Below are 23,460 nucleotides of genomic sequence, written 5' to 3'. Positions count from 1 at the left end.
GGGTCTTCTAGTATGACGGCCGTTCTCTAATGTTATTTTGGGAATTTTTTTTAGAAAGCGTTAAAACAAAATAATTATGATATTTCATATCTTTTTTGAATACATTTAAACAAACTTTGGATTTTTTGATGTCATTACACAGAATATTTTCGGAGGTACACCGGTCAATAGAAACAGATATAAAAGAAGAGGTGCTCCACTGCTGCCATGACTCCGGCTATTCTAATTATCTGATATCAAAAAGCCATACGCCATTTCATTCGCGAGATTTGAGACTCTGCATATAACTAAAATAAAGAAAGAATTTTAAAAAATAATTTTTTTTGTAAGCTTCAGAAAAAAAATAAATTTTACTCCTTTTTTAGGTTCTATATAGGTGCTAAAAAAAGTACATATATTACATATATTACATACGTTACATATAGTACATATATTAAGTAAGACGTTTTTCTTTTGTTTGAATAAAGATGAGCATAAAATTGCTGTGAAGTTGAGAAGGACACAACGATATAAACAAAAGAAAAACGTCTTACGTAATATATGGATGATCCCTGTGTCGATGCAAGCTCCGTATACCTGCTTCGGTTTGCGCGTGTAACTTTTCAAGCACTTCAAATCGTGAAATATCCTTTCACCCACGTCTTGTATACATGTTTTAGACGCGATTTCTGAAAAAAATCTATTTTTTTGATCTGACACATTAGACGACCCCCTTAAAAGGGGATTCAGAATCCCTGCGTGACGCCCCTCGTGGGTGACGCTCGCCGCTTCTCTCATCTCTATACCTGTGACAACGTCGCAATTAGCTGCGACTGCGAAGATCACGAAATTCTCGGAGTTCCTCTGCGTCGCGGGGACCTGCTTCTGTCTGAATATCAAGGTGTGTGTGATCTGCGTGACCACTCCCTTCTACTGACCCGCCTTTTTTGATCCTCAATCTCGCGCAGGAGTTGATCCTGGTAATGTTCTTCCCGTTTCCTGTGGCGGCGGTGATCTCTTCATTGCGAAGATATATTTTTCACCACTATTTTTCAACACTATTTTCACTCAATTGTAAATGAAAATTCACTCTCGCGATCTGATACGAAACGCACAGAATCACATAATATCGGGAACATCCGGTTGGCGGATGAGCGCCACGAAGCGGAAGGCGCCAAAACAGTTTTGAATTTGAAATATCTGAGCGAGACAAGCAATAATTACATTACTACATAATTGATCTTGAGGACGAGGCAGCGAAGTACAATGGTATTTTTGTTGCGTTTCGTTTGAAGGTACTTTAGGCCGTTTTCACGTTGGCAACTCTTACGATTCCATCTGGTACAGGAAATGTTTCGATGACACGCCCCACTGACCACTGCATTGGTGGAATATTGTCTTCCTTGAAGAGAACGATGGATCCAATCATTATTTGGTGTAATTCGTTCTTTTTATTTATTTTTATTTTTATTATATTATATTTTTATCATATTTATTTATTATCACCATCACAGTATTCAGAATTCCGTAAATTTGGTACTTTTCCCTAGGCTAGGGAAAAATACCATTAAATCCTAATTCGGAGGCCGGATTTCGATTCAGTGGCTCTAAATACATAAGGATACACTAGTCTCGTACACAGTTCAGACAACTTTTATTAAGGACTGTGTAATGAATATTTGATAAACATCGAATTCTTAATCAAAAGTATAACAGTTGGTTTTTCACCTAAAAATATTCTAATTTTCGATAAAAGCAGTTTAAAACAGACCAAAAGATACGAATTGTCAACAAATATTTTAATCCTTAACCAAGGCAGACTAATTTTGTAACAAAAAAAAGGGGAATTTTGAACAAAAATATACATTTTCTGCCAAAATAAATGAATAAAAAAGCTCATTTTCAGTCAAAAAATTTATTTTTAACAAAAAAAAACGAATTTTCAACAAAATAATTAAATTTTGAACCAAAGAGTAGTGTAGTACATAGCTAACGGGAAAATTCATTACCGCCTATCGTTATACGAAATTACCAATCACAGCTCAAACAGGTGGGACCCACATCAATCGCATGTTTTTATCTAGAACCATATGAACAACAATAGAATCCGTGAAACTTTCAATTATGAGCAATTACTTCGAAATTGTTATAAATGTAAATCAATAGAAAAACCATGTCCTACGGCACCCCCGTAAAGAGAGCCCCCCCCCATAATTAAAATTTTTTAAATTTACTTTTTACATAAGTTCGTTCGTCATTTGTAATGTTTTTACATGCAATATTTTCGTTTGTACCCTCCTGGTTACGAAATTATGGGCGAAATTGATTTCGTGTTGAGGGGGCTAGCTTCACGCATCGTCCCGAAATTTAAATTTTTAAATTATACTTTTCGCTAACGTTTGCACTCGTTTGTAGTTTTTGTACATTTAATATTATCGTTTGTACCCTGTTTGTTTCCCAGCTAGTGCCTGGCTAGAGGAAAATCAAAATTGCATGCCATTCCCCCGAAATTTTAACTTTTCAATTTTCCTTCATGCTAACGTACGTTTTAAATTGGAACAGCACGAAATTAGGATTCTCCATTACCTGCGCGACCAAGAGGTTACAAAAGAAAATATGAAATGTGCAAATAGAACAAATGACGTACAAACGTTACCAAAAATAAAAGTTGAAAAATTCAAATTTCGGGGGGGATGACACGATATTTTTATTTGCCCTTAGCCGAGCAACCAAGAGAATGCACATGAAAATATGAACTGTACAAACAGTGCAAACGACGTACAAACGTTATCAGAAAGAAAAATTCAAAAATTAAAATTTTGGGGGGATGACATAAAATTTGTATTAGCCCCTAACCGGCCAACTAGGAGGATACAAATAAAAGTATGAAATGTACAAACAGGGCAAACGACGTAAAAACGTTAGCAAAAAGAAAAATTTTTATTTCGGCGGGACAACACGAAATTTTGATTTTTTTCCTGCCGGGCAGCCAAAACAGTACTAAAAAAAAAATTTGGTGTACAAACAGCATAAGCGACGTAGAAACGTCAGCAAAAATAAAAAATCAATTTCGGCGGGATAACATGAAATTTTGATTTTTGTCCGGACGGGCTGCCAAAATAGTACAAATCAAGAGGGTAAAAACGAAAATATTAAGTGTACAAACAGGAAAAATGACGTATAAACATGCAAAAAGAAAATTTGAGAAATTTGAATTTCGAGGGTTGAAAAAATTTTCCATTTGCTCACAGCCGGGCTACCAAGAAGGTAGAAACAAAAAGATTTAATATACGAAGTGTATCTACGATAAACAATCGTTCGGAAAATAAAACTGGTAAAACTTAAATTTCGGTGGGAGGGCACGAAATTTTGATTTTCCCTTAGCCGGTTAGCCAAAATAGTACAAGCAAAAATATTGAATATACAAACAGTGTAAACGAAGTACAAACCTTAGCAAAAAGAATAATTGCAAATTTCAAATTTCGGGGCGATGGCACGAAATTTTAATTTGCGTCAGCCGGGTAGCCAAGAAGGTACAAATGAAAATATTAGGTGTATCTAGTACCAATGACGTAAACACCTTAGCAAAAAGAATAATTGAAACATTCGAATTTTGGGAGGATGGCAGGAAATTGTGATTTGCGGCTAGCCGGGTAGCCGAAAGGGTACAAACAAAAATATTTAATTTACAAACAGTACAAGCGACGTACAATGTTAAAAAAAGGAATAATTGAAACATTCAAATTTCGGGAGGATGGCACGAAATTGTGATTTGCCGGGCAACCAAGAGAGCACAAACAAAAGATTTAATATACAAGCAGTATGAACGATATACAAACGTTAGCAAAATAAAAATTGAAATTTTCAAGTTTCGGCGGGATGGCATGAAATGTTGATTTTCCCATAGCCGGGCAGCCAAAATAGTACAAAGAAAAATATTGAATATACAAACCGTACAAACGATATACAAAAGTTAGCGTAAAGAAAAATTGAAAAATTCAAATTCCGCGGAGATGGTGCGAAATTTTGATTTGCCCGAGCCGGGCAGCCAAAAGGGTATAAACAAAAATATTTAATTCGCATACATTATAAGCGTCGTACAAACTTTAATAAAAAGAACGAATTTCAAATTTAAATTTCGAGGGGATGGCACAAAATTTGGATTTGCCTCTAGCCGGTCAACCAAGAGGGTTCGAGTAGTGAACAAACGATCACAGAAAAAATTAAAGATAAAGTTTACATCGATTCCAGGTGAAAAATTCACCGGAACAAAAACTAACCTTGCCAGATAAACTTTACATGAATCGAAGATAATTTCCGATTTTTAACCTTGCCTCGATAAACTTTTTATCTTATAATCGCTCCATTTTTATTCGAGTTATAGCGACAATTACGACGCCAGCGCCCTCCAGTGTTGTTTAACATCATCAAATTCGAGAGAAATGGGGTTCCCATCTGTCAGTTACATTTTGCATCGACGAGTTCAGAATTATTTTCCTAACCTCAGTGAAAACATGTTTAATCATTAACCGTTGCAGGTCCTACCTACAGCAAATTTTTCCTTTTTTCTGAGATTATTTCAAATCTGTTGTCTCGATTTATAGCTCAAACTCACTCATACTGTGCCTTTTTTCCATTGCTGCTAGAAACGCCGCGCCGTATAGAAGACGACACTAATCAAATTTAACTTCATTTTCTTCTGTGATATTAGTGCATTATAATATCGTACAAAGCGCCGGGACCTGATTGTACGTTATAATATTGCGCTTTCTTGCAATATAGAGATTTTGCGATATCATTGTGCGATATTTTTTTCTCCGTGATGCGTGAAGTTAACCTCTACAAATCAATTTCGCCCCTAATTTCGTAACCAGGAGGGTACAAACGAAAATATTGAATGTAAAAACAGTACAAACGATGTACAAACGTATGTAAAAAGAAAATTAAAAAATTTAATTTTCCCTAATTTTCAGAAAAATTTTGGAATGAACAAGGAATTTTCCCGAAAAATCAGGAATAATTCGGAAAGGTTAAGAAATTTACAAAACCATAAGGAAATAGGAATTTTTTCTTGACACTTTTCTTGTTGACAATTATGATCATTTATAACTGATGTTATTGCATTTCATTCTTATGATTTATGTTCAGATATTATTTTAAGTATGTATTTTACTGTATTTTTTTACTTTTCTTCTTGTTAAATATGTTGCATCAATAAATTGATGCTATCATTAGTTAAACTATAGTTCTAAAAGACTATATAGCCGACTACATTAACCATTGTAGCAATGCATCTCTCTCTCTCTCTCTCTCTCTCTCTCTCTCTCTGTTTCTCTAGTATATACAGATATACATAGCAACAGTCGCCCGATACACCTCAAGGGTTTTCAAACCTTAAGTTCAGGGTGAAAATCAGTCACGATATGAATGACTAAAAATTTTTCAGGATACTGATAGACAATTGGAACTGAAATTTGTATCCTTCAGGTCGGTTACCTTCGACCCTTTCGACAGAACAGTTCTCCGTTTTAAAGTGAGTTGTGAGTGAAGTGTTTTGAAGGAGCCTTGAGTTTTGGAGTTTAGAACGTCCGTCAGTAAAAGCACAAAGTAAAAACCTGCACCAAAATTTTAGGGTAAGTCTATTGATTAATTTAAAAAAAAAATTTTTGATGTCTGTTTTCGAAAAGTTTCCATTTTCCAGCTCGTTCAAGGAACATTTAAAATGCTGCATTTTCTTTACATTCCCATATTGAAAAAACGCAGCTGATGCAACCGAAATTATTTTCTCAGCTTTATGAGAAGGCACGGTGATACGGACATTGTCTTCAGTAATTATTTTTGAGCTTAAGTCCGCAGGGCCACTACTTATTATATTTTGTTTTAAAGTGTGAGGTTCACCCTTTAGAACTATCTTAGGCCGAAAAAATGTAAGATTGACTAATTATACTTCAAACGTCATTTTTGTTGAAGGATGCTTGTAAAAATCAATTCTCTTCAGGGAAATAAAAGAGGAAGAAAAAGAAAATATGAGAGAGCTGAAGAAACTAACCCTGTCGTGAAACTCATGGAAAAAATAGTTAAATTCGAAATTTTCCCTACAAAAAGTTAGGGGAAGTTCCATAAAATTGGGGGATATTCCCAAAACTTCCGAAATTTTCCCTTCAAAATATTAGGGAAAATTCCCTAAAATTGGGGAAAATTTCCGAAACTTCCGCAATTTTCCATACAAAATATTAGGGAAATTACCCTAAAATTGGGGAAAATGTCCGAAATTTTCCCTACAAAATGTTAGGGAAAATTCCCAAAAATTTGTGAAAATTCGCGAAATTTTTCCTACGGAACGTTAGGGAAAATTTCCGAAATATTAGGGTTATTAGCTTCCCGAAAATTTTTTTACAGTGTACTCGTAATGCGATCATTGAAAGTACCCGCAATAAAGACGTGTCTAGTAATATCTACGTAAAATTATCATCGAATTTTGGAAAAAATTATGTTTTTTAGTCAGCCCGTGAATCAGTCCAAATCTTTTCTTGCCTATATTTGTTACCTAAAATGCCTAAACTGTTGCGTAGTTTCTCGTGACCTTGCTACAAATATTGATTCTCCTGTTTGCAATTCTTCTCTACTGTTGCGTAACTCCAGGCATAATTGGCAATGGTAAAAACTAGTCTTCAGAATATGTACCTGAAATTTGAATTTCAATACTCACATTTTAATATTTAATGCGGGTATTTTAAAAAATTGCTAAAGTAAGAAATACCTATTTAAAAATACAACTTTCTTTTCATCCATGTCTTAAATGTAAATTTTCTGAAAAGTTATAATTTCTAAAAAACCAACAAAAATTTTCTCCTCAAACTTTTGAAGATGTTCTAGGATTGAAAATTCGTATAAATGCCCGTGGAAATAAAACACCTGTATCTTTGTTAAGCTATTGAACAATTTAGTTTAAACTTTTCTAAAAATTATGTATCTAATCGCAAAAGGAAAATAAGAATTGAAAAAAGATGTTCGGATTTAACTTATTTTATTAAAAATTCGTACAAAACATGTAACATAAGAGTAAATACTTTACAACATTATTCCACAAGTGGCACACTCATAACATAAATAATTCATACAACGAAATAATTCAATTTAAATGTATAACAGTGCAAGTGACGTAACAAAGCAAAAATTGATTAGCGCACTAATTTATCAGACATTCGAACAAATTACTTTTTCCGGTTTTGTGTGTCACGCTTCTCTCCTTCCTTCGGCACTTTTCTGAATTACACGTTTTCAAGTTTGCTCGACCTTCATCATCTTTTCCTGTTCCATCTTATCGGTCTCGCCAGTTGAAATTTCTTTAAGGGTTTCTGCACTTTCTCAAATTGCAGGTTTTCCAGGTTGCTCAACTTTGGTCATCACTTTTCCGTCTTATCGGTCTTTAATTTGAAGTTTCCTTAGATTTTCCGGCACTTTCTTGAATCGCAGACTTGTCAGTTTGGTCAGCGTTATTCACATTTTCTTTTTCCGTCTTGTCGGTCTGATCAATTGAAGTTCCCTTAGGCTTTTCTTGAATCGCAGGTTTTCCAGTTTGGTCAACGTTATTCACATTTTCTTTTTCCGTCTTGTCGATCTTATTAATCGAAGTTCCCTTAGGTTTTTCTTGAATCGCAGATTTTCCAGTTTGGTGAACGTCATTCACATTTTCTTCATCCGTCTTGTCGATCTTATCAATTGAAGTTTCCTTAGGTTTTTCAACATTTTCTTGAATCGCAGGTTTTCCAGTCTGGTCAACATTATTCACATTTTCTTTTTCCGTCTTATCATTCTTATCAATTGAAGTTTCCTTAGGTTTTTCAGCTCTTTCTTGAATAGCAGGTTTTCCATTTTGCTGGACCTTATTCGCCTCTTCTTTTTCCGTCTTATCGGTATTATCAATTGAAGTTTCCTTAGGGTTTTCCGTACTTTCTGGAATCACAGGTTTTCCAGTTTGCTCGGCATTGGCCACCTTTTCTTTTCCTGTCTTATCCGTTTTATCAATTGAACTTTCCTCAGGGATTTTCGCAATTTCTGAAATCACAGGTTTTCCAGTTTTCTCGGCATTGGCCACCTTTTCTTTTTCTGTATTATGGGTCTTATCAGTTGACGCTTCCTTCGGGTTTTCCGTTCTTTCTCCATTCGCAGGTTTTCCAGTTTGCTCCACGTTAATCACCTTTTCTTTTCCCAGCTCATCGGCCTTATCAGTTGAAGTTTCCTTCGGTTTTTCCACGCTTCCTGAAATTGCAAGTTTTCCAGTTTTCTCAGGAAGTTTCTTTACAGGAGCCGTAATAGTCAAAACGCCATCCGAGGAGATACTGGACCTCAGTTGATCAATGTCCACCTGTACCGGAACGAAGTACTTTCTCACGAATTGTCTTGAAATCAGACCATGTTTATCTTTCTTCTCCTCGTGTTTTGCCTCGATGATGACGAACCTGTTCACGGTCTTTACCTTAATTTCCTCTGGCTTAAAATGTTGTACGTCAAGGATGACTTTAAAAGTGTGTTTATTGGCTGTGATTATCGATGTACCTGGAAAAAATCAAATGTTAAAATTCTCTGTCGAAAAGAAATTTCAATCATTAAAAAAATTTTCCGGTAGAGCTCAGCTTTTGGATTGGGCAGGAGTTTCAAATTTCAGTTGATTTGAGGTGTACAACTGAACTTCGAATTTTTTATACGAATCAAGAACTGACTTCTTAATCCGCGGAAATAAGTTTTTTGTAAATTTTCTTACTAGAAAATTTGTATAAACTGAAAAATAACCATGAATTAGAGAAAAATTAATAATTATTTTTTAAATATTTGTGGAAGTATTTTTAACAATTCCTTGTATGGATTTTCGATTTAGCTGCATTTTTCCGTAAGGATTTGGTCCTTAAGAAATTTTCATCTAACGGATAAGGATGACGTGTCGCAAAGAATGGTCTAGGGAAAACATGTATATCTTTTTAAGATAAACAAAATTAATTTTAACCAATTTCCAAATTGTGTAAATTTCCAAGTTTTAAATTGAATTGAAAAAAATACTTAAACCAAATTTAATTGCATTTAGATCAAATTAGTAAAAAATGTGAAAATGTATGGAGTTCAAAAGTATTCGAGTAGAAAGGATAAAGTGTTCGTCATAATAGTAAAGCTTTCAAATGAAAACTATTACGCTTTTTCTGTAAATGTGAAGTCTTGATTTCTGATTGCGGACAACATTTTTTTGTATTCTTAAAAATTAAAAACTAAAAAATACATGGACTAACATTGCTTTCATAAAAAATATTGAAATTCAGATAAAATTTCCAAAATGAAAAAATAATGAAATAAATTCAGTAAAACAAATTCTTTTAATCGAAATTGTACAGTTTTTTTTATCATGAATACATACCACTTCTTTCTCTTTCCAAAAGATCAGGCCACGGTCCAGCCCATTTGTCAGGCCATGTTGGAGGTCTTAGATCCTCAGGACTGAGGTCCAATCCGAAATTTTGGTCCATTAGCATGTGGGGCTGGTCCAAGCCGGCCCACCAGGCAGAGAACAGCAACGGCCACAGTGACATCGTCAGAATTTTTGACTTTTTAGTTTACTTAAAAATTGAGCTTTCAAGACGATTTCACTGGATTTTTATTTTTTTATTTGATGTTTCTTTGCAAATTGCAAAAATTAGATTTTTGATCGATATTGTTCGCTTGTTTCAGCTTGTTCAAGTTTACAACTGAAGATCGTATCGAGACTACGGATATTTATGCTGGCACGCGCTTTAGAGGGTGGGGAATGACACAATGAATCTTAACTCATGCATTGAGAATTACAATCAACGTAGTGTTATAAAATTAAGTAAATAATTTCGTTCAAGTGAGCACTTATTGGGCCGTCCCTAATTGGCTCAACCGAAAGCTGGTAGGAAATAATGTATGTTTGCACATATGTGAAACGTTGCTATTGGCTGGATTCCATTATTTACCATTCAAATTGCGTCAGTAATTAGATTTGTGATTTATCGACGAATGCTCGAGAATTTTATAGATCTTTCTGGAATTTTATTTTTTAGATTTCAATTTTTTTCGTTTATGTATTTTAGTTTAAAATTTCGACATAAGCCCTAAAAATAAAAACACCCCTAAATTTTTGTTGAAACATTTCAATACATATATTTTGCTTCCACTTTTTGATTAGAAACTTGATTTTCGGGTTTTTAAAGAAAAATGTATTAATGTATATATGCTTGGACGTTAGTTTATAATTAAAATTAATTTAATTATTTGAAAAATGAATGAAAGTTATAATATTCATATATTTAAGAAAAAACCTGTCAAAGTAAATTATTGTTATATTTTTTTCGAAATGACTACAATGAATATTTTTAATTTAAGGTAATTGAGGTCATTTCATCATGGGTTTTTCCTTCCTTAAAGTTAAATGTCGACATTTTTGTTTTCCAAATTGTTAAAGTTGTAACTTTTTAAATGAATACAAACCATTATTTTTAATTAAAACGAAATTCTGATTTGTAAATTTTTACATGTCTGTTGTTACTTAAAATTGTATTGTTCTTGAAACAATTGGAATCTGCAAAACAGATTATGTACTAGAATATTTCTGATTAATTTGTGTCAAGTAGAAGCTATTATTAAATCAAATTTAGAATGTTTATAGTGAAACGTAAAAAACGACGTAAAAAGCAGGAAACTGTTTCGAGAAGATTCTCACAGGAACCTTGAATAGGCGTGAATCTTTATCTTTTATCTTGACAAAAACACGTTTTTTTATTTCTCGTTTTTCACATGTATTCATGGTTATGGAATATTCGAGAATTTAATGGGTCTTTCTGTATTTTTACTTTTTTAATTAAATATAATTTTTTGTTTATTTATTTTGACTTTTAAATTTGACGGAATTGGAGCTGCCCCTTATGAAAAAGATGTATTTGTAAGTATTGAATCCAGTACTTTTTCGCGAAAAAGTATTAGATTTCCAATACTTATTCGCGAAAAAAGTATTAGATTTAATACTTATCAAAACTTCTTTTTCAGTCAGGTGAAAACACCGTTAAGTTTTTTTTCACTAGTCCATATGTATGTATTTTACCTTCTATTTTTTTTTTAGAATCTTGATTCTCGGAATTTATAAAGAAAAATTGATTGATCTAAAAATATAGAAGTTTGTTTTCAATGAGAGGTATTTAAATTAATTAAAAAATGAATGCAAATTATAATATTCATGTATTATACAAAGCCATAAAAGTAAATTACTGTTATATTTTTTTTTAAATGGCGCAAATGAATATTTTTATTTGATATAATTGAGGAACTTTCAATAGGGCTTTCTTTTTTAAAGTCAACGAGAGAACTGTTTCATTTGTGTAGCCTGGGAAAAAGCAGTAATTCTAAATGTTTGTTTAATATTTTAAATAGCATATACATAGAAGTTATTTAAATTAAATTCTTCATGGCAAAGATTTGTTTGAAAAACTATATATTTTTCAAACTATTTTTTTCTTAAGCAATAATCAGATTAATTTTTTTTAAATAGGGTAAAGTTTTGTTAAAAAATAATTCTTGGTGGTAATATTTTTAAATTCTGGATCTATATTCATGATTAAAATTAATATGATTTGAAATAAGCTTATATGTCTTAGTTTGTTGATGACGAAAATGAAAATGTTTTTTTTTTATTTACTTTTACTTTATTACATTAGTTAAATAAAGGATATTTTTATTTGGATTGTATAAGAAGATGTTGAAAAAAGTTGAAAATCAGAATGTTTTTGAAATTGCTAATGAATGTCCGAACAATTAAATTATTTTTTAAACATGCTTAAACTCATTGTAAATATTCATAGAATTTTTGTGACTTATTGAAAATATGTCAAAATTGTGTCCTTTAAAGAAACAATGGGATAAATTTGGACTAAAAATAATCGTGGAAAGTTAAAATTACAGCATAATTTCGAAATAATATTATAAATTCGTACACATGCAGCACAAGTAATTTTAAAATATGATAATGTTATAGTTTAATATTTATACGGCAATATGCCCTCATACTTAACTCCATACAGGCTATATAAGGGCACTTTTCATGCACACGCCCACAAATGGTTATTAATTCTTAATCAAAATTTATTTCTAATATTTCTAAAATATTATATAATTTTTTATTTTTTGTTTATAGAATTAGGATACTTATAAATGCTTTTTGCACTTATTTAACGAAAAATTTTTATTGTGGAGGTGTAATTTGGTAAAACACCGAATGAATTAATCTTTCCATAGTCTTTTGTTCGCAAAAGATCTGGTATCATGACATATAATAAGTATACGCCAAGAAAAATGGCTCGACATTTGTGATAGAATAGAAATACAAATAAATAGAAACATAAATAAATTTAAATAAAATGTTCTTTTTAGCAGCGTCTACATTCACGGGAATGCGGCGATCGCAGAACAAATATTTTCGGTGAGTCTTCCCTGAGAAAATGTATAGCTAAAGCAGGGATAATTATCCTTGATCTATAGCCACATATATCGTTAGAAACGAATCAACCATATTGCTAAAATGTCTAAAGCAGAGCTTTGAAGCTAAATTTATAAGTATTGATACTAATCAATCATACATAAATTCTTATGACAAAGACATTATATAACTGAATATAAATTTAAACTTTGAAATAGATTTAGCAGTTTACCTTGCAGTTAAACAGATTATAAGGTCCTGTTTGAAATGAAAATATGTGGAATCAATATAGCAGAAATAGTTTTTAAACTTTTGTAAGATTTTAAAACTTGGATTAAAACTTATTTCATTCCTCCTAATTGTCTAGATGGAAAAATTATATATGGTTTATACATAGTGTGAAGTATTATATATAATATTCATTTGTTTTATGCAAAAAATGTATAAAACAAATGTATATTAAATATAATACTTCACACTATGTATAAACTATACATAATATTTTCGCCTGGGTTGTAATTACCCAAAAATTTTGTTGAAGTTTGGATTTTGTATCACATCTAAAACTCATGATATCACGTTCTTATTTAAAACTATTAAAATCATTGGATGGGGGTTACATTTGGCTGTTTCAAAAACTAAAATTACTTTATCAAATATATTTTAGATTTATGTATATTATTTCTCAATATTTTTCAGTTTGAACTACACGTTTTTTCCGTGTAGACACTTAATTTCTTTTTAGGGTATTAGTTTGATTTCTAATTTTTGTCTAGAGTTAATTTTTGTGACTTTCCAGGAAATTCTCGAAGCTGTAGAATGTTTGATATGCAAGGTCTGTGAGTTTGATAAGAGCACTGATTAAAATATGGGTCTCGCTTCGAACCCATATACTACGTCGACGAAATGTTTTTAAAACGTTTTATAACAATTGCTTAATTTTTAGTGGATATGATTTCCTCCTTCAAGAAAGTTATACATACAGATTTAGTATATTAAATGTTTAGTAATATTTTTGACATCTATAGGTACCTGGAAACGGGAAAAATACAATAATATTAATTATTCATCGGGAATTTAAAAACGCAGCTTACTCTTTTTATTTCAAAAATGTATTCCAGTAAAAAGAATGAGAGCGTTGTGACAGGAAGTTAATATTTTAAATTGGTTATAAGCTACTCAATTAAAAGCATATCTGTATCTTATAATATTTGTCAAATTGAAATTTTAACAAATGATAAAGTATCATATAATAAAGGGCCAAAAGATACTGTCAGAATTCGATAATAACAATACTGCATTGTTTATTTATTTATTTTTAAAAAAGCTTTGGCTGAATGCCGGTTGCTTGCAGCACCCCCTTCAATAAAGCAGGTTTGAAACTCGTACCGTGAATCACAGAAATTCAACTCGTTTTTAATATGAGTTACTTTTTTATAGTGCAATTTGGACATTTTCCTGAAATCATGAGGTCGACAATGACTGTAATTCCTAAAGTGATATCTCAATGGTGGATCGACCCCACCATCTTTTCGATCAATATTTCGCATTGGGTATGAGTCCAAAGAATTTGGTGATGTCTTCGTTTTTTGAACGAGACCATCCTTCTGGTTATTTTCAACCCTAGTGAGAATTCATGAAGGAATCTATGATTTAGGCTTGGACTCAATTTTAAACGCCTAGTTGTGCTAAAAATTAGATGCCTGAAAAAAAAAGATTTCTAGGATTTTAATAATTAAAATTATACTATCAGTTATGCCTTAGGAAGCTTCCAATTGCGTGAAAAGCATTTCTTAAATTAGGTTTTATTTCATTTATTTTTATTATGTTATATTTCATATTGCATACATCCAATAAATATAGAGTCGGGGAGATATCCATGCTTGAAATCTGGTGTACAGCCTGTACACCTCTCATGAAATCTCTAAGAATCTTTGCTATTCTTTAAAGTCCCGTGAATTGTTGCCTAAGAATCATTTCCCCTGGTTCAAATTCATTTATCGCAATATCGACGGGTGAGAGGAAGAACGTAGTGTCTGATTTTTGTTTGAACACGGAAAAACTCTTGGTTGTAAAATTTTCCATTATAATATTCATATTTACAAAAGTTTGATGGCAATCTAGGATATAGCCGAGAAAATAGTATTATTGCCGTAGCCATACATTTTCCATTTCATTTATAAATATACTACAAACCCAATAATTGCCAATTGTAGTTAGAAAAATTCATATTCCTAAACCTTATAATTTGTTTCATTACAAGAAAATATCTCCGTTCTGATGCCCCGGAGACCCGTGTTCAATTCCCGCCAGGGCTGATTTCTTCTAACAAGGTTTTTTCTCTTTCAGCTTAGAATAAAATATAAATATCTAATTGTATGTTTAATGATTAAAATGTATAGTGCGTGAAGTGAATGCGAATTTATTTTTATTTTGCTCTTTCGACCATGGCAGTTTTTCCTACTTTCTATGGGAAAAATTAGAAACGCGTAGCATGAACATTGACAGAATGTCTTTACTATTGTGTTTTGTAAACTTCACAGTCTGTCCTAGAGATTATAGTAAGTTTATTTTAGTATAAGTGCAATTATTTAATCATTTATTTTATATTTCAATAAACATAGTAACTTCAGAGTTTAATATTCACAATAGCAATTCTTGTAATAATGACTCTATATCCTGGCTTGCTATTGTCGTATTGTAAAAATAAATATTATGCTATCAAAATTTTATAACTGAAAGTTTCTCCGTGAAGAGACGTCGTATCTGGCCACGGTTCCAATACATGTCGTATCTATCTTGTGGTTGAACAGACGTTGTATTTCGCTCGCAGATTCAAAGGACGTCGTATCTCGTTTACCGCCCTAGAGATGTGCATTTTTCGCGGTTCAAAAAACGTCGTATCTTGTTCGCTATCCAGAAGACGTCGTACTTCTCTCGCGGTTCAAAAAACGTCGTATCTCGTTCGCAGTTTAAGAAGCGTATCTCACAAATTTATAATTTTTCAGTCTTTATCAAATTTTCAATAAAACAGCACAATATACTTTATTAAAAAAATAACTTCGAAAATATTTGTAAATAATTATTTAAAATTAATTATACTGCTGACAATAAAGAATATCTTCAAAATGACATACAAAGTATATTTCTGAAAACCCTACGGCTATAACTTTACATAGTGTCCGATTACGGAGTCCAGCTAGAAGTGCGCGCTATATTTTTTCTCTTTTTCAATTAACTAGAATGCATCCAAGTGTCCAGGTCGGTCAACTACAGAGCCCAGTTGGTGCACTATATATTTTTTTTTCTATTTTAAGTACCTGGTGTGTAATTGATCTGGCCAAAAAACTTGACTAAACCAAAGCCTGTAAATCTCAACGGCTCATATCCGAAGCTCACAAATTTTAAACACACTATCCTCTTACCTGCGAGCCCCAAAAAACCAAGCCCAAAAACCCCAAGCCCACTAATCCCAAGCCCATAATCTTCAAGCCTAGAAACCCTAAGTCTATAATTCCCTAACCAGCAAACTCCAAGCCCACCAGTCCCAAGATCACAAACCCCAAGCCCACAAACCCTAAGTCTGCAATTCTCTAACCAGCAAACCCTAAGCCCATCAGGGAAACGGATAGTTTTTGTCTCAGAAGGGGGGGGGGGGGTCGGATACTTTTCACGGCTAAGCGATTTTAGCGATATTCTTCGCGGTTAGTGGGCAATTTCCATACTCTTCGTCTCGAGCTCGCTCAACGGATGTTTTTCGTAAGATGAGTTCAAATTGGAGTTTTTTTGGTGAACAACCCCTTTTTTTTGTATTGGGTAACCAGTTTCTTGAATTTTTTTCTCTATTATATTCAGTTAAACATAAGTAAATAATGTTACAATTACACGCCAGGTTCTTAAAATAGAAAAAAATATATACATAGCATACCAACTGGGATCCGTAGTCGACCAACCTGGACACTTGGATGCATACGACTTCTCGCAAACAGCGGGCGAGGTACGAGGTCTTCTGAACAGCGAACGAGATACGTTTTTTGAACCGCGAAAGAAGTGCGACGTCTTCTGAATAGTGAACAAGATACGTTTTTTGAACCGCGAGAAAGGCACGACGTCTCTTGGTCGGTAGACGAGATACATCTTTAAAATTTGCGAGCGAAATACTACGTATGTTCGACCATAAGCTAGATACGACATGTATTGGAATTACCTTTAGAACCATTTCCCCGTGCAAATTCGTTTATCTCAATATGCCATACGATTTCAACAAACATTTCTTCAAGAAGAAAAGTCATGTGATAAATAAACTTAGGAACAGTCCAATTTTTACTAAAAAAATTCAAATTTGCTTTTAAACCAAAGTGCTCAAAAGACGTAAAATTTCAATAATTTTGTTTATTTAATAATTTATTATTATATTATATCGCTCGCAAGTTTGAGCGCGCCTGTGGCGCGCGACGGTTGCATCTCGCACTTCGCGCTCGATAATGGGTAACCTCGCGCTTCGCGCTTGAATATTTATTCTTTACATTTGGAATGCTTGAAAAAAACTTTATCAAAAAGATCTCTTTTAGATGGCAGTACACGGAGAAAAAGATATCGCACAATGATAGCGCAAAACCTCTATATTGCAAGAAAGCGCAACATGATAACGTACAATCAGGTCCCGAAGCTTTGTAAGATATTATAATGCACTAAATCACAGAAAAAAATGAAGTTAAATTTTGTTGCTGTCGTTTGCTACAGCGTCCTTAGCAGCAGTGGGGAAAAGGCAGAGTATAAGTGAGTTCGAGCTATAAAGCGGGACACCAGATTTAAAACAATCACAAAAAAAGTAAAAATTTACTGCAGGTAAAGTCTGCAACGGTTAATAATTAAACATATTTTGGCGAAAGTTTTACTGAGGTTAGGATCCCATTTAGAAAAAGCGCAAAATGTAACTGCGGTGCGGTCTTAGTTACCCGCGATAAATATAGACGGCGCGTCCGGCGAAAATTGTCAGTTCCCCTCTACCCACCGCTCCGTTACTTAGCTCGGACAAGAACCATGTGGATTGAAAGTAAATTTCCAATTAAAACATTTTTACATTTATAATTTATAACTTTGCAAAACATGTTTATTTTAATAAATACCACAAATAAAAGTCGATGAATCATTTATATTACGGTTTCATATATTTCCCAATATTTCTAAAATTATTACTTATAATTTTCATTCTATATATTGTCGATATATAGTTCTTTAATATTATTTATTTTTTATTTTTATTTTTGTGGTCTGCGATTCCTATGGATTTTTTTAGACTTTTATAAAAATATAATTATAATTCAAAGTGATTTGAAAATTCTTCTTTCGGTTTTTAGATGTTAAGACGGCAGTTCCAAGCCAGATTACGTTTCGCATTGGCAAACAAGATTAGAGCAACAGAATTTCACTGTCATATTCATAAAAAATATCATGTTCCATAAAATATATTTTCAAATAAATTTTAAATTATTATAATTACTACAGCTTACTCGAAATATATATAATTCACATTATTTTTTGAGTTTTTCAGAACTTTTAAATATATTTATAATGATTCTCATTTAGTCGTACAATTTATGTAAAATTCTGCAAAAAAATGCCTAAAAATCTTCCAGATTTTTTTACAATCTTATAAATCTTTTAAAATGTTTGAAATATTTTCGGCACTGCAAGCTTCCCGAAATTATAAAATTCTGAAACATTAAAATCCCGAATTTAAAACTTCTAGAATGATGAAATTCTGCACAGTTTACAATATTATCGAATTTGAAAATTCCCGAATAATAAAACTCCAGGCCGAATGCTGTCTTATGATAAAATATACAAACTAGAAAATTCCCGAATTGCAGAAATTGAGAAAACAGTTTTTTGGTCAATATTATTTATTTATTACAAATACAATAATCAAATATTTTTATTATAGAAGTTTTGTTTAATGTTTAATTTTGATAAATTATTGTTTTAATTTAAAATAACAATAATTGTATAAAAATATGATGCAAACATAAATTTAAAAACACGTGAGCTTCAATTGAATCAAACTTTACAGGATTCAATTCAGACTAATTTAACGCGACTTTTATTTTCATTTTTTTAAATAATAATTTTATTTTTGCGAGAGTTTTCTGTAATGTACAAAAATACAATGCACATTTTCAAATAACGTTTTTTATTCAAAAATAAATTTGTTCAATTATTGTTATTTTAAATTCTAACAATAATTTTTAGAAACTTTAAACATTAAAAAAGTTTTTTCTTTGATATAAGTATTTTATTATTCTATTAAAAAAAAATATTTGTTAACAAACTATTTTTTAATTATTCAAAGTAGGGAGCTGTCTAGCCCGTATATTGTATAATTCGGAAATTTTCTGTCGGCCATTCTCAAATTCTGTAAGATTGTAAATTGTCGAGAATTTTCCAAATCGGAACTTTTATATTTCGACAATGTTACAATTTCGGAATTTTTACAGTGATGTGCGAATTTTATTTTTCGGAAAAAGCGACTGAAAAATCCCGAAAAATAAAATGCCCGACACTGTAAAATTCGTAAATTTAAAGATAACCAAAGAATAAAATTCGCGAAATTATAAAAGTCTCGAAATATAAAAATCGAATTGGAGAATGCACGAAAAATACATAAAATTCCGGACAATAAGATATTACCGAATTTGAAAAATCCCTAAAGAAAATGGCTGAATTATAAAATATCCGAACTAGAAAATTCATGAATTTAAACAATTAAAAAAATTATTTATTAAATATTATTTATTTATTGAAAATACCAAAATCGAGTATATATTTCTGTATGAAAAATTTTGTTTGAAAATGTGCATAGTATTTGAAAAAAATATTAAAATGTTCTAAAAAATCCAATTTTTTATTAATAAAAAAAATAATAAAAATAAATTTTGATATAAATCGTTGTTGAATTGAATCCTGCAAAGTTAATTTCAAAAATTTCATATGTAGGTACGAAGAAAATTTAGGCTGAACATTTTTTTCTTTCAAAGCGCACGTGTTTTTTAATGAATTTTTTAATACAATTTTTATAAAATTATTATTCAGGTGCTGGAGATTTCATTTTTTGGGATTTTTCGTTCACCCCTGACGGGATTTTTTTCAGCGGTGCCATATTTTTATACCTCCTCTTAAAATTATGTAATTTTTCAAAATAAAAAGTCAACATTTCAAAACATTTTAAAATCATCAAAAGTATCAATTCTCTTTTAAATTATTTCAAATCTTTTTAAATTATTTTTAAATTTTTTCGGAACTTTTAAATGTCTTTTAGGCTGATTGCCATTTTTCCTAACATTTTTGTAAGATCCTGTTCTTTAACAATCAAAATGAAATACTTTTACCTTGGAAATACAGATAAAAAAACAAAACAATTATAATTGTAACATTCAAAGTTTAAATTTGTCACTCTGAAGTTGTGAAAATTCTTTTTCAAATTTTTTACTATTGAAAATTGTTTTTTTTAAATTTCCAAACTAAATAGATTAAAAATGGAATATTTTCTACTGAAATAATACTTCAAAAAGATTTTGAAATTGAATAAAGGCGGTCATTTAAGAAGCCATTAATTCGAAAGTTTAAACTTGTGTCACTACTAAGGCTTTCGAATTAAATTAGTTCAAATTTTAACGTTAAAATATGTAAATTATATCATTTTGAACAGATCTAAAATCATCTTGTAAAATCAATCATTGTTAAATTTTTAATACTCGAACGGCAGTTCAATTTTCAAATTTACTTTCTTTTCCCGATTTGTCCCGGTCGCGAGTTTAACTCAATATTTAGAACAACTTTCATTTTTTGAAATAGTAATTTTTCGGTTCTAACTTACGGGACAATCATTTTATTCTTTGAAAGATTTTCTACAAATCTTGTTGATAATTTTTACATTCTCGTCTAAAATGAGAAGGTATTTGTTTTTATGAAAAATGACTTTTTCGGATTTTATCAAATGTCGACGTTTTGAGGCCCCTTGAGTCAGAAAAACAAGTTTTTACGTCGGGATCTGTTTGTCTGCCCGGCGTCGTCGTTGTTGTCTGTATACCGGATAACTTTCCAAAGACTGGTCGAATCGAATTGGACTTTGATAACTTTTTTTGATAAAATCAAACTTACCAAAGTTAAAGGATTTTCAAAATCCAAAAAACTAAACGAAAATGGACGTTTGAAGCAAAAAAGCTTGATATGGAAAAATGTCAAGAGGCGAAAAACGCCTTTCGAAAAGATAGTCGGATTGGATTGTGCTTTGACACACAGTTTTTTCATTTTAAGAATTGTATGTAAAAATTGTGCTATTTTTATTTTTATAAAAAATATTTTTCTTCAATTAAATTCTTGCAATAAAAGTGTTTCGAAGAGATTTTTGAAAAATGTTTCGAGGAATAAAATTAGTATTTATAGGTCGACAAAGGTTTGTTTTCTTTACCAAATTAGCTTTCGTCTAAATTTTTCCAAATGTTTTTACTATAGTACAATTTACGTTTGTATCTCGGGCGAAAAAATCTATTCTAATGTTTGACCAATATTGTTTGTAAGTCAATATTTTTCATAGAAATTACCCCGAGTGACCTTCAATTATAATTTTATAAACGTGAAAAACCACATTTCGATGTTTTCTATGAAAAACACAATCCCTGAGTGAGATAAAAAAATCGGAAACAATAAGAGTCAATTTATTCAGGAACAAGATTTTTGAACGAAAATGACCTTGAGTGAACCTTTAATATATATTTGTTAATTTTTAAAAAAGTCAGGCGTTATTTTCTTGACACAAAAAAATAATAATAATTTTTGGGAGTGACAAATGATCAAAAAATTAATCAAACTTGAAGTTTTACGATTTTAATTTGTAACTAAATAATTTGAAATGTTTCAATCTAAAATTATCGAACACTTTCCATTCAAAAATTCTGATGACATATTTTAATAGCTTTAAATTTGAAATTATTCAATATACTGAAGACTACAAATTTAAAATGTCTCAACTGTTAAAGCTTTAAATATTTTTAAAATTTCTGTTCTGGAGACTAAATCACACTTATTCTTTTATTAAGAAATCACAATCAAAATTGTTAAAAAAAGTGTTTAAAAGAGGTTTAAGAACCTTCAAAAAGGTCAGAGGTTTTAATAGTTCAATATATATGATAGAACCTCTATAAATTTGAAATTAGTCTATACTTTTTCATGTTTGAGCTACAATTATTCAAGTTTAGAAGTTATAAATTACAATCATGAAAAATAAATAAAATGTTTTAATTAATTTATATTTAAAACAAAAAACATCTAAATGCAGCTGCAAACATTGAACATGGAAAATGGTGTATTTTCGCATTTTTAAATGTTAAATTTAAAATTTTTCGCGTTGTAACAATTTCGAATCCCATAATCTTATTTTTTACCTAACCTATAACTAATAACGAAAATTCTGAAAATTCAAACAATAAGGTTGTATTCTGAAAAAGAAGCATATTTAACGTTAAAATTCAAGTTCTTAAACTGAAGGCCTAAAAATTTGCAAATTTTACAATTAGTGTTGTGTAAATTGTATTGGCATCTTAAAAGAGTATAAACAGTTCTTAAATTAGTTTTTAAATTTTCGGAAGTTTACCTTGTTTACATACCTAGATGTCAAAAAAGCCTACCCAACTTTTTCAAATTTTAATCACTTATTTTCCAAAAGAAAATCACCCCCGTTTACCAGTGACTGAAATGGATTAGAAAAAAAATCGCCACGACCCACAAATAAAAATTGGATGTAAAGCGAATTTTTAAATTTTTAATTGAGATTATCTTTAACTTTGTAATATCAAAAATTTCCATACACATTTTTCTTATTAATACTGTAGGAACAAATCAACAAGATCGAGCGCCGAAATTATAATTAGAGCAAATTTTCTGTAATTCTATGGGGACGGCTGAAATATCCCGGAAAATATAATTCCTGACTCGGTAAAACTCTCTGTCCCGAATAATAAAATTGCAAAACTAATAAAATTCCTGAACAGTTTATATTATTAACGAACTTGAAAATTCCCAAATAATAAAACGCCCCAAATAAAATTGTTTCTTAATCAATATTAATTATTTATTAAAAATACGATAATAAAATATTTGTCTCAAATATATTTTTGTTGAATATTTGAAGAGTTAAAAATTATTTGTTTCAATTTAAAATTAAAATTATACAACAAATTTTATCGGCAAATTAATATACAAAAACAAATGTTTTTTAATTAACATTTCGATTTTTCGGAAGAACTTTTGTGATTTAAAAAATACTATATACATTTTCAACCAAAATATCTTATCCAGAAATATATTTTGTTTTAATTATTATTTTAAATTTAAACAATAATGTTTAAATACTTCAAACATTAAAAAAGTTGTTTCTTTGGTATAAATATTTGATTATTTCAATTTAAAAAATATATTTGTCAAAGAAAAATGTTTTCAGCACTTGTTTATCTCGAAATCTCTTTCTATAATACTTTTTTAAAAATTAAAAGTATGATTTTTCGAGACCATTTTTTTTATAATTGAGAAAAAAGACTATGTACCGAAAATCTGGATCAAGCTTCAGATCTGAAAAAAATCAGTGATACATGTGAAACTTTTCTAACCTCAAAAAATCTTTCTACTTCTTTATCGTCATTTTTTACGAAGAATGAGAAAACAAGAATTCCACTTCGTAGTACGATGAGGGCAGCACCTCGATAGGGCAGAAAATGTGATGTGCTATATATATAATTCCCCACTTCGACGCCCCGTACCGCATCTACGTTTATAATATCTTTGTGGGAATCCCCATTTCTCTCAAATTTAATGAAGTTAAACGACGCTGGATAGCGCTGGCATCGTAATTATTGTAACGATCGCATAAATTTGCATTCCATCCGCTAGGAACAGCACCGTCGCTTCCATAGAATGCGCGGTTTCGATTCGAAATTATAAAATATTCGTGC

General features: G+C 31.0%; 1 protein-coding gene across 1 annotated transcript in view; it reads right to left on the bottom strand.

The window, feature by feature from the left end:
• Nucleotides 1-7,144: 7,144 nt before the first annotated feature.
• The window catches only part of LOC117169855 (heat shock protein 67B1-like), a 32,478-nt gene continuing 16,162 nt past the window's right edge, over nucleotides 7,145-23,460 (bottom strand). Inside the window, exons 4-5 of the mRNA XM_033356364.1 lie at nucleotides 9,386-9,572; nucleotides 7,145-8,538 (exon numbers count right to left, since the gene is read on the bottom strand). Of these exons, the coding sequence (XP_033212255.1) occupies nucleotides 7,409-8,538; nucleotides 9,386-9,572 (1,317 nt within the window). The 3' untranslated portion in view covers nucleotides 7,145-7,408. The remainder of the gene's footprint in view (nucleotides 8,539-9,385; nucleotides 9,573-23,460) is intronic.

The sequence above is a fragment of the Belonocnema kinseyi genome, chromosome 3 (assembly GCF_010883055.1).
Source record: "Belonocnema kinseyi isolate 2016_QV_RU_SX_M_011 chromosome 3, B_treatae_v1, whole genome shotgun sequence".
Lineage (NCBI taxonomy): Eukaryota > Metazoa > Arthropoda > Insecta > Hymenoptera > Cynipidae > Belonocnema > Belonocnema kinseyi.
Note: the sequence above shows the minus strand (reverse complement) of the source record. Positions and strands in the feature narration are given on the sequence as shown.